Raw genomic sequence first — 19,899 nt, 5'->3', positions numbered from 1 at the left:
TAGCAAAAAAAATAATTTGTTATTATTATTATTATTACTATTATTATTGTTGTTGTTGTTATTATTATTAAATTAATGTTATTAGAATTATAATAATAAATATATATAATAAATTGTATCTATTTTTAATGTATCAACATATGTATCAAATAATTTAATATATAATACAATTAAATAAAAATATATGTTTTAATTTCATTATAAATACATTTCATAATATATTGAAATAAATAAATATAAAATTTGAGTATTGATTATTAAAATTTATTTATTGCACCCTGACTGATTTTGACGGAGTAACTGAATATTTATATTTGCACATTTAAATATACGTAATATATATAATTATATATTTAATTATTCATTTCCACTCATTTACTGTACGTCTTCTACTTCTGCAGTCTTCTACTGAAATGCACAGTTTTTTTTAGCATGGAGTTTATTGGATCAATAAGTTTCACCTTAAAATGAAACTTTTGTCATCATTTACCCTTGTATTGTTCATAATCTCTATGACTATTTTACGTTCATGGAACATGAAGATATTTTGAAAATGTTTTCAATGCTTTGAATTTTAGCAACTGCGTCACACCAACCAACACTTCTAGATAATTAAAGATATTTCATTTAATTTTAGGTGTTTGATCAATTTATCAAAGTGATTTTTTTTTCATATTGTGTATATTAAATTAGCCATGAAACGTCACATTTTTGATTGTATTTTCACAGATTTGCAAAGGAAAAAATATGATGCTTTCTTTCTATTTAACTTGCATTATCTCACGACACAAAGCATCTTAAAGCAATGTTAAACAGTGGACTGATGAGCAGGCCGAAGATGTTTTCTTCATGACCTTACAGACTGAGGAGGTGACCCTGCCCAAAGCTTTGCATGCTGATTTCCATGTGTTCCATTCATGCCAGTAAATGTGTTTAGACCCTCCAGAGCCACACAGAGTCAGAGAGTGAAGGAGACTCCATGCAGAGGACACTGCTGTCAGAGATGGCCATAAAGTGAGTCCCTGATTATTAATGGTTCCATCTGCATTCTTATTTTTTTAATTATATTAACGACTAATACGCTTGAATCTACTGGTCACGAGGAATTTCAGATTCTAAGGATTTAAAGTTACAGGAATATTGTTGGCAGAATGCGATTGGATTGAAATGCTGTAGGTTCTGTAATCAATGTATTTGAAATCTGTATCACAATCAGCTTCACCAGTGAAGGATCTCCATGTAATTTTCAAGGGTAGATTTTGTTGCTTTTCTCAGGAACCTGTTGATGATGTGGACTCTTGGGGCGAGTCCATCGAGACGCTTCTGTCCTGTAAAGGTAAGAAAACTCAGTTCTGAATATGCTCTGGTTAACAGTGGATAGAATATTGTGCACCATCCATTTAAGAAACAAATAAATATTACTTCCAAAGAATCTGACTAATTCGTAAAGAAAAAAATGCACATTTGTTTAAATGATTATTCTAAAAAATATATTTTATATATATTTCCATATATTAACATATTTCATAAATATTTATTTATTTATTAGCCATATGTATTGAGGAAAATACTCAATAAATATATATTTACATTACATTTTGCTTATAGTCTATTGAAAGCATAAGAAGATACTTATGGATTATTACGTAGTTGATTTGTCGGGTGTCTGGAGTCTGGCATAATGCAAATAAATAAAGAGTTACTCTGTCATTTGTAAACACTTGTCAATTAGTTTGAATAAAATCAATGGTTCATGCTGAAGTGATGCATCTCAATCTCATTGCTGTATAAATATGTATCAAACATTGCATCTGCTTAAAGTATGTTCAAATGTTAATTTTCAAATTTCAGTTTCAACATCTAAATTGGAGAAGTAACGCTTAACTATTTGTGATAATTAACTCTCATGATGGTGTCATGCTGCAGCGGGACAGATGGCTTTCCAGGACTTCCTAAAGTCGGAATACAGTGAGGAAAATATTCTGTTCTGGCTGGCATGTGAGGAATACAAAACGATCACGAGCTCACCAGAGATGATCAGCAGGGCAAACCAGATCTACACTGAGTTTGTGCAAACGGAAGCACCCAGACAGGACAATGACTGAACTGTGCTCAGCTCCTGTAATGTCCTGCTGAGGGAATCAATTATGCTGCTCAAAAGTTCATGAGCGAGTCCTATCATCCTTGGGGGTGGGGGGGGTGCAGGAATTCAGCATTTGAAGATAGAAATCAGATATCAGTTTAGTCGCATTATATCCACAACAAAAAAAATAAAACTAAATAAATCATGGATTTTATTTGGGCTATTCATATTCTCAAATAATGTATAAACATTTTTGTTCCTTTTGACTCCACCCAAACAAAATATTTATTTAAAATAATTATATAAAATATTTATTTAAAAAATATATTTATTACATTTTATTTATTTATTTATTTATTTTTTACTTTTATTTATTTTTTACTTTTATTTATTTTTTTACTTTTATTTATTTATTTTTACTTTTATTTGTTTTATTTTGTTTTTTATTTTTATTTATTTATTTATTTTACTTTTTTTTTTTTTTTTTCTTTTTTTTTGTTTTGTTTAGGTTTTTATTTTTTTTTATTTAAATTTTTATTTTTTTACTTTTTTTTTTTTTTTGCTTTTATTTCTTTATTTAAACTTTTATTTGTTTTGTTTAGGTTTTTATTTTTTTTTATTTAAATTTTTATTTTTTTACTTTTTTTTTTTTTTTTTACTTTTATTTATTTATTTTTACTTTTATTTGTTTTGTTTTTTACTTTTATTTATTTATTTATTTATTTAGAAAGACAAAAAAAACATTAAAAATGTGTTGCCCTTATTTTCAGGTCAATATTGACTCTGGGACTCGCACAAATATTACAAACAACATCTCGGAGCCAAACCTGAGCTCGTTTGATACGGCACAGAAGATGATCTTCAGTCTAATGGCGAGAGACTGCTATCCCAGGTTTCTGAAGTCTGACACCTACCAGTCCATTCTGCAAAAGCATGGACAGAGATGACTTCATAATGACTAATGATTAGTGTACATCAAGTTTAACTATTGCCAGTAAGTTTGTTTTATATTTGGTAAACATGACCTTTTTAGTTTTGGACTTGAATAGCTCATCAGTTTTCATCATTATGTTGCCATATAACGTTTTTTGAAGGAAAAACATGTTTACAGTGTCACATTAGGATTTATTCTGATTTGATATTCTGCTGTTGCCTTTTGTTTTATTTTTCCTACTCACAGAAATTTAGACCAATTAACTACACCTCATTTTAAATTATAATCATGCATCAAAAAAATCATTCCATATGGGATTAAAAGAATCTGTTATGGGTCTGAAGGAATTCAGTAATTTCCTGTTTATCAACATACTGTTGAGAAATCAAGAATAATACGAAAATGAGAATTTGAATGCTGCTTTTTAACTTTTAACTTTAACTTGTACAGCCAATTCAACTACAGTCCATTTCTATAATAGTGCAACCTATCGGTCAGACATTTAAAAAAAAAAAAAAATTATTTTGATGATGATCATGATGATGATGTAGGTGTGCTTAGGTTTTCTTATGATTGATGTTATGACCGTCAGGAGGAAATTTGTAAAATGATTTTAAAAGACCATTTAAATATGACCATTTTTATGCAGGAACATCCTGGATTGCTTATATAAAAAGATAAAAATATACATTTATACATAAAAATTTAAATAAATGAACATGAAACATGAAAAATTGTGTGAGCACTTTATATAAAATGTATATATATACACACACACACACACACACACACACACACATATATATATATATATTTTTTTTTTTATTTATTTTTTTTGCAGTTTGTGAACCATGAGTAGATGGCATATTTAAATTGACACAAATAAATGCAATAGATAGTGAGGAACAGATCAATAGTCTGTTTAATGGATATGACAATCCATAACAATGCCTGACTACAGTCCATTCTTTCCATTTCAGAACCACCAACTTAGGCAAAGAGAGAGAGAGAGAGAGAGAGAGAGAGAGAAAGAAAGAGAGCATCTGATAAAGTGACCAACCAAAATGTTTGTTTTCATGTGATGTTTAGGGGAAGTTTTGGTAACACTTTACAATAAGGTTCCATTAGTTAATGTATTACCTAACGTGAACAAACAATGAACAATACATTTATTACACTATTTATTCATCTTTGTTAATGTTAATGAAAATACAGTCGTTCATTGTTAGTTCACGTTAATTCACAGTGCATTAACTAATGCTATCAAGCACAACATTTGATTTTAATAATGCACTTGTAAATGATGAAATTAACATTAGCTAAGATTAATAAATGCTGTAGAAGTATTGTTCATGCTTAGTTCATGTTATCTAAAGTAGTTAACTAATGTTAACTAATGAACCTTATTGTAAAGTGTTACCGAAGTTTTATCTTAAATAGGTTATACCACAATAATAAACCAGCACTGATGAAAAAATACATAGCATTTATAATGCCACAGAAGAAGAAAAACAAAAGAAAGAAAATCTGCATAGGCTTTGGATCTGTTCAAAAAATATATATTGATTATTTCACAGATTCAGAAAACAGTGTGGACATTTTTTGAGGTCCTGGATATCTACTTGCTAATTACCTCAAATAAAACTCAGAACCTAGGCAGTTTTCTAGAAGTTTCATATCAGCCAGCCAATCAGCAATCAGCAAATGTGTAAAGTTATTTTCTTTTAGTGAGTAACATGCATCAGACTCATGTGTCCAGAATAGTTCCCTCATTCTGTACTCCCTATGTTATACTACATACTGTAGTGCACTATACAGGGGAAAAGTGAATACATTACCCAGAGAGGACCGATAGGCTGGTTGCAAAAACAAGTCTTGTAGGCCTATAGCCTACCTAATTTTGAAAAACAATAAGGATAGCAAAAAGGATCACTTTGTAATTTTTTAATTTTTAATATAGGCTATTTGTTCATAATGATTAAAATATAAGGACAGTTTAAACTGTCAACAAGAAGCATACATGTAATAGGCCTATATTTAATATACAAACTATATATTTTTTCAAGTATTCATTGTTTAATATTTAACATATATATAATAGCCTATACATTAGGCTATATCTAATAGGAACTTTCTGGGAAGTTTTTCTAGAGAAGACCATAAACTTACGAGGCTAATGCAGTTCATGGATAGTTAATATTATAATAATAGTAATATATAATAATAGCAATTGATTTAAAACTATCGCTGTAAAAATCAGTAGGAAAACTGGTAATGCCAGAATGACGGAGAATTAGGCTACCAGTACGCTTTACGTTTTTCCGACGTTTTCTTCAACCTTAAACACAACATCGTTATGAAATGTGTATTTAAAAATGCGGGTGAAACACCTGTGAGAAATCAATACGAAACATTCCTTCAAATTAACAAGATACACTGGTATTTTTTAGGACTTTTCTTACAGAGCATGCGGTCCCATTCGCGTTGCATTATGGGAAATATGACTTAATTGTGTGTTCACAGATCCACAAGGAGGCCCATATTACCAGGAGAAAGCTATCCGTGATTAACTTTCATGGATGCGTACCTATACTTGACCAGTAGGTGGCGACAGAGCACTACGATGAATCGTGTTTTGTAGTACAGCAGCACCAAGCTCAACTGAATCACAGAAGCTCAAGAGTTTTAGATTTGACCTTTTAACTGACCCCACATTGTGTAAAATATCAATCTTTTTTGTCATATATCTTTTTTAAATTCAAGCACAATCATATAAATATGAATGAAGAAGGTGGCCTGTGGAAAGTAAGGCCTGCTGTTATTTTTAGCCCTTGCTTAATTTTTTTCTTTACCCATTTACAAAAGATATGCGTACGTAAAACGCATGGAGAGAATTTAATATATTCAAGAACAATACACAGTTATCAAACTTCCCTATTCAAACGCATTTAATGAGAAAACGGGCCTGTTTACGTGTAAATTATTTTAGGAAATTTGCATGGGTTACAATATAGACATTGGCATGCAAAATAGGTGGCTGCTTTTACATCAGCACACCTAGAAACTGCAGAACAGTCACATATGAAACCAGTAACAACGTCATGTGCTTTCGACCTAAAAGGAGAACACAATACCATCAACTTACCTTAATTAGGTGCAAGTATCAGCTGCTTCAATAGCAACTGAGGTTTGAAGATAAAGAGGTAGCAGAAATTTCCAAACCAATACTTGCCTGGAAAAGGTATATATAGTTTAAGTCAGTGTTATGATGCTTTAGGTGGCTAATTTTTGGGTTGTCATACAGTCAACTTGCTTATAAACTGTTTAAAGGTTCAAGATTAAATAAATCTGAAGCAACTAAGAGAGACAGTTGAGGGTTTGCACATCACTAAAAGTTGGTTTTGGTTTTTTGTCTTTGTGGTTGGCATCACAACAGACAGATGTTGTGTCTATGTCTTTCTCTCTCTCTCTCTCTCTCTGTGTGTGTGTGTGCGTGTGTGTGTGTGTGTGTGCCCTCTTGTACACCACAGTGACTTCCTCTTCTGTGCTTATAATTTTTTTAGTGTACATTCATACCCAAAGGGGAAACGTTAGAGAACATGTTTCAGTAGACATTATGTCACACATGCTTTTTCCACAGGGCCACATTTATCAATGTGATATTCATTATAGCATCATCTTATTGGCAATGTGTTACTGTTAATTTAGATTATTTTTTTCAATCATAGTTATCCTTTAGAATTCACTTTTTTATTTGAATAATTAGAAAATAAAGTCATGGGCCGCTTGAAATCCTCCACAAAACATTTATCTGAGAACCACTGTCTATGGCACCGGCCCAAGTCAAGTCAAGTCACCTTTATTTATATAGTGCTTTTAACAATACAGATTGTGTCAAAACAGCTTTACCGTATCAAATAGGAAAATAGTGTGTAAATATGTAAAAGGACAATAGTAAACACTATTTTTCAGTTAAAGGCAGTTCATCATTGAATTCAGTGATGTCATCGTCCGGCTCAGTTCAGTTTAAACAGTATCTGTGCAATCAAGTCAACGATATCGCTGGAAATTAAGTGTCCCCAACTAAGCAAGCCAGAGGAGACAGCGGCAAGGAACCAAAACTCCATTGGTGACCGAATGGAGGAAAAAAAACCTTGGGAGAAACCAGGCTTAGTTGGGGGCCAGTTCTCCTCTGGCCAGACGAACCAGCAGTTTGTTACATGCTGCAGCAAAGTCAGATTGTGCAGAGGACTCATTTGGTTCCCGTGGTCTTGTCCCGATGGCCATCTAGGTGATGAGGTTTCTTGGGCTCATCTAGCTGACATGGTCTCCGCTGACATTCAGGGCTGTCAAGGTCATCTCTAGGTGCTGATCCACCATCTGGGTTGGACGTGTTCCCGGTTCCGGTTGACCTAATTAATGCAGCCTAACAATTCTTTAACGGATTTGAATATTAGAAACGTATTTAGTGTGTTATGTGTAAGCCAGGTTAAAGAGATGGGTCTTTAATCTAGATTTACACTGACAGAGTGTGTCTGCCTGTGATTATTCCAGAGTTTGGTCGCTAAATAGGAAAAGGATCTGCTGCCCGCAGTTGATTTTGATATCCCAGACTGATAACTGGTCCACCCAGAATAACGCTGCCAGAATAGTGACGTGGAAATAAAACGCAACTGCAAAATAGCCACATCTGTTGTGCATATAAAGTTTGTAACGTGTATTTTTACAAATAAGTAATCATCAATAAGATCATGAATCTGAGAGACTTGACCGCTATATCTATAAATGCCCAATGTTAGGTAGATTATTCCCGAGTTTGGTCGCTAAATAGGAAAAGGATCTGCCGCCCGCAGTTGATTTTGATATCCCAGACTGATAACTGGTCCACCCAGAATAACGCTGCCAGAATAGTGACGTGGAAATAAAACGCAACTGCAAAATAGCCACATCTGTTGTGCATATAAAGTTTGTAACGTGTATTTTTACAAATAAGTAATCATCAATAAGATCATGAATCTGAGAGACTTGACCGCTATATCTATAAATGCACTGTGCAGCACAATTAGCACTGGATTGCAACTATCACTATCACTTTTGTTTAAATTGCCACATTTGTATTACTTTACTGACGATGCTGCAGTAAAGTGGTAAACAACCACACTTTTGGGTCTCTCTCATATGTAGTGCTGGTAAATCAGATTCTTTTTTTCTTTTTTTTTAGATTCTGCTTAAACAGTCCTCCTTCTTTCAAATGTAGGTTTGGAAAGTTTGATTAATTAATTAATAAAATCGCTTCATTCCAACCCTCTTTCTCTCACATATGGAGTCTGTCCTAAATGGCCAATGTTGGTGGCTCTCATGTCAGGAGAAAATTAAGAATCTTATGTTTGCTTTTACATACAACTACAAAACACCTGCATTGCTTACGAGACAGCTGCTTGAGCGCGGAGAAAATGGCGGACAGCGCACAACTGGCTAAAGGCGGAAATATGCTAATACAGGACAGTCTGTCAGCGGCTGTGGGCGGGGCCTGAGCAGTATGATGTCATACTGCTCAGAATATCAAAAAGGCTTGATAATTGAGATTGTTTAGGTTTTCTAGGGACTAAAAAAAAGGAGTGAATGGATTTTTAGCATTGTAGGGTGGTTGTGTCCACACACTGCTAAGACACATTTATATGCAAAAGTGAATTTTGCATCCAATGTCCCCTTTAACCTCACACTAGTACTCAACACTAATTACTGTCTAAGTAAAGACTTTCAAAATCCTACATCACTTGAATTAAGATTATAATTAAAGCACAGCCACCACAAAATCAGACTTTAGCAGCTCTTTTTATTTTTGAGCTTGTTCTGATTTTTTTTATTTGATGTTATGCTCTGGGCAATGTTTGCTGGGAAATCTTGGGTCCTGGCATTCATGTGGACGTTACTTTGACACGTACCACCTACCTAAAGATTGTTGCAGAGCACGTACACCCCTTCATGGCAATGGTGTTCCCTGATCAGCAGGATAATGCACCCGCCACACTGCAAAAACTTGATCAGGAATGGATTGAGGAACATGTCAAGTGTTGAAGGTGTTGCCTCGGCCTCCAAATCCCCAGATCTCATTCAAATTGAGCATCTCTGGGATGTGCTGGACAGACAAATGCGATCCATGGAGGCCCCACCTTGCAACTTTCATGAATTAAAGGATCTGCTGCTAATATCTTGGTACCAGAAATCAAAGGACCAATGCCTAAAAAGGTCAGTTTGCTGAAAAACGTAATGCTGGCCAGAATAGAAAGGTGTCAGAAGACACAGTGCATTGCAGTTTGCTGCGTATTTGGCTGCATAGGTCCCCTGGACCGACAAATCCAAGATTCGTGGAAGCCCCACTTTACAACATACAGGCCTTAAAGGATCTGCTGCCAATATCTTGGTACCAGAAATCAAAGGACCACTGCCTAAAAAGGTCAGTTTGCTGAAAAACTTAATTCTGGCCAGAATAGAAAGGTGTCAGAAGACAGTGCATTGCAGTTTGCTGCGTATGGGGCTGCGTAGGTCCAGAGTTCCCATGATCTGGACCCTGGACCGACAAATACAAGATTCATGGAGGCCCCACCTTAAAACTTACAGGACTTAAAGGATCTGTTGCTAATGTCTTGGTGCCAGAAATCACAGGACACATTCAGATGTGGCTGATCAGCGTATGGCCTCACACTAGTCTATCGGATTTTCTTTCAATTAGTTATTTTGCTTGTGTTATTGTCTGCCAGGCAAAACCATTAGTCTATATTTGTGGGTTATGGGCTGAAGTTTCATATTTTTTATTTTAACAAACCTCTAGACACTGAACAATAGTAATAGTGATACCTGCCTCAGTAAACACAACACATCTGTATGTAATGTTTTAGATATTTTCTCACCGCACGTGTACAGAGAGTGCTGCTTTGCATCAAGTACAGAGAACATTTCCATGCTTATGCCTTAGGCAAGAACATTGTCGTGAAACTGTTTGATACTGTGTAATGGACGATTCAATGCAAATCGCATCTGATACCAGAAATGTGACTCCATCTGCTCATTTAGTTTGTTCTACCTGATACAATCACTGAAGTTCTGAGAAGACGCTGGATTTTGTGAGAAATAACAAACAATAAATGCTATTGAAGAGGGCAAGGACAAGTCACAGTGGTAATGCTAATCTAAATCCAAAGGCAAATGGAGTTGCAGTTGCTGTTTCCTGTCTGACACTTTCATTTTTAGTCATTCTCTTCTCAGCTCTCATTCTTGATTAACTAGTGGTACACGAGAGGAAATGACTGTGTACACATTAGGATGTAAATTGTGAGATGTATGAAAGTTAAAGCATCTGAAAAAAATTTCAAAATTTCCCAAACGATGATGCTTGCTTATTATATTATGCATGTAGGTTTACGAGAATACCTTGTGCTGTAATTTTAAAGCAACAAAGTGATGAGGACTGACTCTAGCATGATGTGAAGTTTTGTCTCATGTTAAGGACATCTTGGTGCCCTTTACATAAAAATCATGTACTGTTATTCAAGATGCATGTCAGTTTCCATGTGCAAGGTCACACCAAATAACGCTTAGTTCCATTTCCACAATGGAAACATCAGTACCACATATAGAATGTACAAAGGTATGCGTGTGCTGCAGGGTCTAAAACCCACACACTACAAACCTGGTGACAGCACCTTAACAAAATTATTCCCCATGAAATATCAACATTTGGTTTCATAATACATATTTTTGATCTATCATTACATGTTTGTCATTTTTACTTTTTAGCTGAATTTACCTAGACCACACAGGCAGGAAAAAAATTATATTAATTAACAAAAAAATATGTTTGGCATTGTAGCTACTGTTCAAACATTCAGGTTTAAAGACATTCTCTCCATTTTCTTTTTATTAACACTGTCATTTTTGTCTTTTTCATTTTTGTTTTTCTGATCATTTTGGCTGACACTGCACAAAGCTAATGTTGTTTCTAATTACTGACTTATCCAAGACTGTAATAATCCCCCAAAAATCTGCTTAGAATTTAGTTTATGGAGAATAATTAATTCATTAATTTCCCCCCTAAAACAGTGGCATTATGTAAACAAAATGGAATTTAAAGGGGTTAAAACCTTAAAAATTAATGAATATTTGGTAGTTATGATCAGGACTGATGTTGGGGGGGGATCTATGTCAGTGAAAGTGTGTCCTCTAAGGACCTCTGTGTAACTTGACGCACAGGGATTAAATATCCTGACGCACAAGCATTAAATATCCTGTTTCACTCTGTAATGCATTGTATTATAGAGATAAAAAGTGTATCAGATGCTGTTTGGTGTTGGCTTTGAGTAGTGAGCTGCTGTAAAATGTAAGCTCTGGTGTCATTTCAGTTCTTTTTCACAAATGACTGCCGTTGCTGGCCTTGCCTGTCACTCAGTGTGAATGTATGTCAACAGATTGAAGCATTTATTTCAATAAAGCTTAATCATCATGCTCTCTACACATCTAAATTCACGTCATATTTTTGTATTTTTATACTTGCATAGTTTAAGGATGTAAACACGAGCACAAATGTGATGCAAACACAGTTCTTGCTCCAATAATCTCTCTAATCATAGCCTGTTACATGTGAACAGGTGCAGTAAAGCAAGCAAATATTAAATGCATGCGAGAGATTTGAATATAAACATGCAGAAGCTGCCGTGTGCCTGTTGTTCATGATATAGGCCTACATCTCATGATATACAAACCTCTTGAAGGGACGCAGGGATGCTGAAGCCTATGGACAGCCTGAATGTATTTTATGACTTTAAATGCATTCTGTTGTCCCTTCAAGTACAATTTGCAATATGTTTTGGTATTTTTCCATACCAAAATCAATAACATAAAACATGCTGCTTACAGCATATATTTAGTATATATTTGAAATATATTTTGCCTATATATACATGTTTGTCATAACAAGTGAAGTCTCAGGAAGCAGAAGTGATACCGTTGACTTGAATGGGGCTTTCTGTTGTGTTAAAGTGACATGTCTCATTAGACAATACATTGTTTTCCTTAGCAAAAATCCCTAACCCTTGGGACCGTTTATTTTGCAATTTTACTTGGATTTCTGCAAAATCAGATTTCTTACGAACCACAAGCAAATATCCCTGCAACTCCAGGGATTCGCTAATTATCTGTTTTTGTTTTTACTTGTGCTAACCATGGTCTCTGGCAGTGTTGGGGGCAGTGGATTCGGTAGGGATTCTGGGCCCATTGCACAGAATTTGCTATGGAGCCCCTCAAAATCACTTTCATTGGTGGGGGGCCCTCAGTTCCCCTCTCAGTCTCTGGACTCTATGCACTCTGCCCCCTTTATATCCTATTGCTATGCCCCTGGTTGGGGGTAACGCAATACAAGTAACACAAGTTACGTAATCAGATTACTTTTCAAGTAAAGTACTAGTAAATTAACACATCAATTTTTTTTTTACAAGAAAATATCTAAGCTACTTTTCCAAAGTAATGCCAGTTACTTTGTTTTACCATTCATTGGCTGACAGCTCTCCTGTGCCCATGCTGAGAGGAATCGGCAGATGTCTTTCATACTTTTCTGGGCCTTGACAGTGTAATTTACTTGGCAGTCAATGGGACAGTCACAAGCCTCCCGGTTTTCATCCAAAATATCTTAAATTGTGTTCTGAAGACGAACAAAGCTTTTAGGGGTTTGGAACAGCATGGGGGTAAGTGATTAATGACAAAATTTTCATTTTGGGGTGGAGTATCCCTTTAAAGTGTCTTTGTTGCTGACCTTCAATGAGCCTATTCATCCATACTAATAAGCTACGTTTTTAGTGATTGTTGTCTTTCTTCTCTTTTGTCCTATTCTTCATGCAATCCAGAATGGCAGCACAGCTGAAAGGTTTGTTTGAGCTTTTTGAATTTACATTTCCTTCAGCCTGAAGCTCATTCATTTCACATTTGGTGTGAAAGGGCTTTTACTTCTGCCATAAATATAACTTTTTTTATGTTAAAATCAAACACGCAAGCCCAGGTCAGATGAGAAAAAGCAATGCAAAAGTAACGTTAAGCATTACTTTTCATAAAAAGTAACTAAATAAGTAACTAATCCAGTATTGTAATGCATTACTTTTAAAAGTAACTTTTTCCCAACAATAGTCTCTGGTATCAGTAGCAAATAAGTATCTTGAGATACCTTGAGATAACAAAACAGAGATTGCAAAACTGGGATTTTGCCCTGTTTGAAAGCTGCATTTGGAAAAAGCTTCCCTAATTCATGTTTAATTGACTGTTTTGGGACAGCAATGGTATCATGCATGCTTGTAACCAAACTTTTTCTTTCGTTATGTGTCTGCAACTCCTTCACTTATCCTCTAGCTTAGCATAAGGATGCTAAATGGTTATTAAAAGTTATTTTGATTAGCTACAACAAGATATCACTTGACACCTATTACAAAGACACTATTAACACTTGCAAGGTTTTCTGAAACTATATGGTGGGCGAAAAGTGTCTTCTGGTTACTTTCAGATGCCTGTTGAACATTAAATACAGTTTTACTCTTTTAAGGATTGAAAATATGATACAACAAAATATCTTGGCACTATTTAAATTGTTTTTTTTTCAACACGTTGAATGTGTCATACAGTTGGCTATTGTAGCCATCAGTTCAGATGGCCAATTTACTAAAATACACCAAAGTATATTAAAGATGGAAAAAGCAATAACACTTGCAAACAAGACGTGCATATCAAAAAAGCACAGCCATTGTTTGTTGGCGAAACACAAACACAGAGCTTGTATACAAGAGATCTGATGCAAAAGTCAGCATTTGCTTATCTGCCCGTGAACTTTCCAGTCTGATTTGCATCTCTGCAGCTACACAGCTGTGCTGTAGCTGCTTTCATAGACAGAAACACTATTGCGCCTGTCTAAGCTAGTTAGCGTCACCCCAAAAACTTCCTCTTTCATTGTGGTTAAGTGACGCCAAGACAAGACGGTATAAAAAGAGTTGTGAGAACAGCCCGCTCTTATTAACTGGAATAACCGAAGCACAACAGCACGCCAACACATATCAGCACCAGAAAAGTTATTACGATGCCAACTATATTATCATCTTCAACTGAAATAAAGAACATGAACAAGGAGGATAAACCAGTCAGTCCTAGGTAAGTGTTGTTTATTGTTGCAGTTACTTTTGAAATGTGAGTTAAAAACAGCATGTATATCATGGAACTGGTGCTTTTGTCACACAAATTTAACTGAAAAAAAAAATTCTCCCTCCTCAGGAGACAAGACAAGTGGCGGTTTCGTTGCCTGTTGACAGACAAGTAAGCTATAGTTTTTCTCGTATAATCACTATTGTGTTAGGATTGCATTTGAACATCCACTCATTATGCTTTATTCAAACAGATTGAACCCTAGTGAGACTCTGCTGTGGTCCCAGTCATTGGAAAACCTTCTTAGATCCAAATGTAAGTGGCATACACATAATTACTTATTGAATCTAAGTCGTGACATTATGCACACATACTTGTATGGATTTTGTATTCATAAATACAATAGCATTCACGAACACTTCTTTTCCATTGTGGTTTTAATTGATGTTATGTAGGTCAGGGCAAAAATGTACAAACAAAGCCTACACTGTTTGCTAGATGGTCAGATAGCTGGATCAAGCAACTGACCTGAACTAGTGGTATATGTATGCAAAAGAGTAGAGAAAAGCAGCTTCCGTTTTACTAAAGCAGTTTGGACACATAAGCCACACATAAAAATGTAAATAATAATAATTCAAAAATTTACTTTTAATTAGTGTGCAATAAATTGATCAAAAGTGACAGTAAAGACATTTGTTATAACAGATATTGAAATAAATGCTGTTTTTTATTTTCTGTTCATCCAAAAATGCTTTCAAAGAATGAAGTATCATGGTTTTCGCAAAATATCAATCAGCACAACTGTTTTCAACAATGATAATAATAATAATAATAATAATAATAATAAACGTTCCTTGAGTAGCAAATCAGCATATTAGAATGATTTCTGAAGGATCGTGTGACACTGAAGACTGCTGAAAATTCAGCTTTCTATCACAAGAATAAATTATATTTTAAAATATATTCAAAAAGAAAACAGTTACTTTAAATTGCAATAATATTTCACAATTATTACGTTTACTGTATTTTTATAAAATAAATGCAGCCTTTTTTAAAAAAAAAAGAAAACTCTTTTTTAAATCGATGGACCACAAAGTTTTGAATGGTCTAATGTTTTTTTAATGTCCAATAGTTGCTGTAAAACCGAAGCTGCTTTTGGCTTTCAGTTTGTTTTTTAGAGATCATATTTGCATACATACATTTCTTGGTTTGGATCTTTTTTTTCCCTTCTACTGTATATAGTATATATGTACATAGTGAGAGAGAGCAAAAATATCTCAAAGCATGGAATACATTTGAATATCAAGCAAAGATGTTTATTTGTTATAAAGATCAAGCACCTTGACACCAGTTGGTTAAAATTCATTTTAAAAATGGTTTGGTTCTGAGAAAAGCACTTTTTTTTTTTGTAGCTGCCACTTGATATTTTTTATTCTCTTTTTGTATCCACTGCGATGAAATTCAGTTTTCAGAGTGTCCGAACACTTACTGAGACCCAGTGGCTGCTGCACTGACGTAAATCAGATGCACTCACATTGAGCAACAGACTAACCCTGCGGTTTGTTCTTATAGATGGCATGGCAACATTCCACACCTTCCTCAAATCTGAGTTCAGCGATGAGAACATTGAATTTTGGCTGGTATGCGAAGACTTCAAAAAAATCAGGAGTTCCTCCAGACTACCCTCAAGGGCCAAGAAGATATTCGAGCATTACATCAAGGCAGAAGCTCCCAAAGAGGTAAGAACAGTGTGCACCGAAGAAGATCTCCATGTGGTTTTATTAATCGATAGAGTAATCGATCAACGTCAACATGATTCTCCGTCACTCTCTCCTCAGATAAACATCGACCACGTCACGAGAGATCTTATCAAGCAGAACGTCCAAGCTCCCACCAGAGTGTGTTTCGATGAAGCTCAGAGGATTGTCTACGGTCTTATGGAGAGGGATTCCTATCCCAGGTTTCTTCGCTCGGACATGTACAGATCACTCCTGGAATCAGTCTCACAGCGGATTAAGGTCTGAGAACATCTTGAATGAAGGACTTTAGGACTCCAAACACATCTGAGGGACTGTTGGAGCAATGGACAAGATGGCCGTGGAGTAATCTGGCTTTGTGGAGATTCAGGCCTGGACTTGGGTTGCACTGGACATTGTGATCCACAAAAAAGCTTGAATAAGCTATTGTTTATATGTACTGTATTGCACTGCTCTATTGTTCTGTGTGGCTGTGGGACATACAAAGACAAATGAGCTTTCTGTACAGCTCACCTGTGATGAACCACAGGAGATCTCAAACGTGCTGCAACCACAGGAACACCATATGGACCTTATTTAACTTTATTACTTTGATGAGTGTCAAATCTGGTTAGCATGAAATGCCTCGGGAATAATACTAATGACATTTTAATTCTTTAATATTAACTCATTACTCAATGAGCAACAACAATTTCATGGACATGAAATGATCTGTAAACATACAACGTACAGAGCAAATGTAAATCCCACTGTTTTTGTGTCCAGTGGGGAACTTATGGGATATTCTCACAATAATATGTATAACACACCTAGCCATTTAAATTTTTTACTAAGATTTCTCATTTGGATATTATTTCAGGAGGTCAACAAGTGATATAAAAAGTTTGGCTTGTGTTGCCTGGATGCATCAACTCATTTCTGAATGGCAAATTAATGATGGACTTAAAAAAACGTGAGATCCAGATTGTCTGGATGTTCATTTTTAAGAGCCGTTTAATAACTTAATAAACACAACTGTAAATAGAAAGTCATTCGTTGTTGTTGTGTTTTTGTTTTTGTTTTTAGTTTGGGGAGGCCTGAAAGATTTATTTGGAAGCCAAGTGACATTTATTTAAAAGGAAGTAACACTTCTGCAGCAAAACTATTTAACAAAAAGATGGTTGTTAAGTTTTAAATGTTAATATGGTCACACTTTAGTTTGGGGACAAATTTGCACAATTAAATATCTATTAACTATGACATTTGCCTCAATAAACTCCTAGTTTGCTACTTATTAATAGTTAGTAAGGTAGTTTAGTTATGGGGTAGGATTAAGAGATCGAATATATGCTTTATAAGTACTAATAAACAGTCAATATGCTAGTAATATATGCATGCTAACTAGTTAATAGTGAGAAATGATTCCTAAGCTAAAGTGCTACCTTTAAAACAACTGATATTCTGTTAATTTAAAAACAAAATGGTTAAAAATTTCTGATAAATGATGCTATAGCATCATATATATATAGCATACATATATGTACACACACATTTTTTTTTTTTTTGCTCAAATATTTTTTGGGCCATAGCAAGCAATGCAAAATTTTAGGGACTTTTCTTTCAAATGAAAGAAATATATATTTTGCCATATGTAATATGAAGTGTAATAAACAGACGTAGTTATAAGAAATGTATATTGGATATCCCCTTCAGCATACTGCTTTCTGTTTCATGACCGAAAGTTTGTGGAGGGAGGGGATGGGTAACATCACATGATGACGCCTGACTTTCTGTCACCACTTCCCTATTTACACAAATAGTGTGATAGTCACCGTACTCTTTTCAAATATCACAGACAAACAGGAAGTTGACATGCCCCTCATCTAGAACAAAAAAGAATCACATCACACGTACTGTCTGGTTTATTTTTTCCTATAATGCTTATTTGGAAAAAAAATGTCATTTCCTCTATGAGAATATTGCAGGTTTTATGGCTGGTCAGGTGCTCTTTAAAAATTGATTTTCAATCTTTAAAGATTGTCTTTTACTATTAACCACAATAAGCAGCATATTGTAAATTACTTTATGGTGTATGACTCATTAGAAAGGGATGCATAAAAATATAGGCCTATGTCAATGTCATGTGATTTAAAAAATATATATATATTTTTTAATTAAATATCACCTTGGTAGTGAAAAATCTGATATAAATATGTTAGCAATCTGTGTGACAAGAGCATATAAAGACAGCACCATTAGGCATAATCTATTGACTCGTAACTAGTTAACTGTAAGTTACCTTACCATATATGATGAAAACATCGAAGATGGTTTAACATCACATTATCTGTTATTTACCAAATACATCAGTAAATGTTAAAACAACAGCATGGCCAAAGATGAATTTGTCACAGTTATGGACTTTTGTGTTTCCTTCTGTTTCTGTTCTCCTGCCTAGTTATGCTGCGTCCACGCCATATCGTAATTACCGTAATTTCGAGTTGACAACACGTGACATTCTACTCAGAGCTGTTCACGTCCTCGGACTCTGAATTATGCTTTTCTATGGCAACACTATTAATGCCTAAACAGAGCCTGCGGTGGTCAGGTTGTACCGAGATCACGTGGTACAAGTCGTAGCTCTCAGAAAACTCCCAGTTAACAAGTTGTAATTACGAGTTCTATGAGGACTTGAATGCTTTTTATAAATTGGAATCTCGTAATTTCGGGAATTCCGATATGGCGTGAACGCACCTTCGGTTCCTTTGACCTAGTTTCCTGTGTTTCCCCTTGATTGCCTTATTCAGTTCACCTGTGTTCAGTTCGTTATAGCCATTAGCTCCTTTCTTGCATTTGTATAAAGTCTGCCCATTCAGTTCTTTAAGTTGCCAGCTATTAATGTGGATTTGCTTTTGCTTTGCTGTGTTGGATTTTCTCTGTTGTTTCCCTGTGGATTTATTAAAGACTGTGTATTGAACTATCCTTCTTTGTTGTGTGCGTTAACTTAGCTTAACTAAGCGCTCTGTGTCAGAAGTCTGTTCATGTAGCAAATTCATTGAATTACAGTTCATTTACTTACCAAAGCAATTCCTCTGGTGCCTTTCTCCAAGAGCCTTTCACAGTGACTCTATGCTGATTATTCGTATAGTTCACTCATCAGCTGAACCCATAATCTTTTTATGACCTTACCAGATGTTTAACGCCTATAGGCTACACCAAAGATTTTAGAGAAATTGATGTGTGATTAATACAAAGCTAAAGCCTCAGAAGCTGAGACAGCGGTCACATTTTACACAGTAGAACATACATTCATAAAGTAAAGGTAATCATTAGCACCACCAAACTGCAAAATTAACTGTTTCTAAACAGGTTTCCAAGACACTCCCTGTTCTGCTACTAACAGTTAGCCTGTCCAAAACTCACTCCATTGGCTGAGAGAAGCCAATAAGTTTTCTGATTAGTCAGCAATTACTTTCTGCATGTGTATGTGTGTGTGTTAAAGGATTAAAGGATTGTTACGCTACGTTAATTAGGTCAACCGGAACCGGGAACACTTCCCATAACACCCAATGTACTTGTTACATTGTAAGAAGAATGGCATCTATGCTAATATTAGTCTTTTTCTTTCTTATTCCGAGGTCACCGTAGCCACCAGATCCAGTCGGTATCCAGATCAGATGGTCACTGCAGTCACCCGGATCCAGTCCGCATCCAGCCCAGATGGTGGATCAGCACCTAAAGATGACCTCTACAGCCCTGAATGTCAGTGGAGACCAGGACAACTGCAGTAGATGAGCCCCAGAGACAGATCCCCAGTGAAGCCCTCGTCACCTGGATGGCCATCGGGACAAGACCACAGGAACCAGTTGAGTCCTCTGCACAATCTGACTTTGCTGCAGCATGGAACAAACTCCTGATTCATCTGGCCAGAGGAGAACTGGCCCCCTGACTGAGCCTGGTATCTCCCAAGGTTT

General features: G+C 35.3%; 1 protein-coding gene across 1 annotated transcript; it reads left to right on the top strand.

Moving 5' to 3' along the window:
- Nucleotides 1–14,017: 14,017 nt before the first annotated feature.
- Nucleotides 14,018–16,985, top strand: LOC107593894 (regulator of G-protein signaling 21-like). Its single transcript, XM_016283772.1, has 5 exons — nucleotides 14,018–14,198; nucleotides 14,319–14,360; nucleotides 14,443–14,504; nucleotides 15,762–15,928; nucleotides 16,028–16,985. The coding sequence occupies exons 1-5, from the start codon at nucleotides 14,128–14,130 to the stop codon at nucleotides 16,211–16,213; spliced, it is 528 nt and encodes a 175-aa protein (XP_016139258.1). The 5' UTR covers nucleotides 14,018–14,127; the 3' UTR covers nucleotides 16,214–16,985.
- Nucleotides 16,986–19,899: the final 2,914 nt, after the last annotated feature.

This window comes from Sinocyclocheilus grahami, unplaced genomic scaffold (genome assembly GCF_001515645.1).
Source record: "Sinocyclocheilus grahami isolate Dianchi unplaced genomic scaffold, SAMN03320097.WGS_v1.1 scaffold176.1, whole genome shotgun sequence".
Taxonomy (NCBI): domain Eukaryota; kingdom Metazoa; phylum Chordata; class Actinopteri; order Cypriniformes; family Cyprinidae; genus Sinocyclocheilus; species Sinocyclocheilus grahami.
Note: the sequence above shows the minus strand (reverse complement) of the source record. Positions and strands in the feature narration are given on the sequence as shown.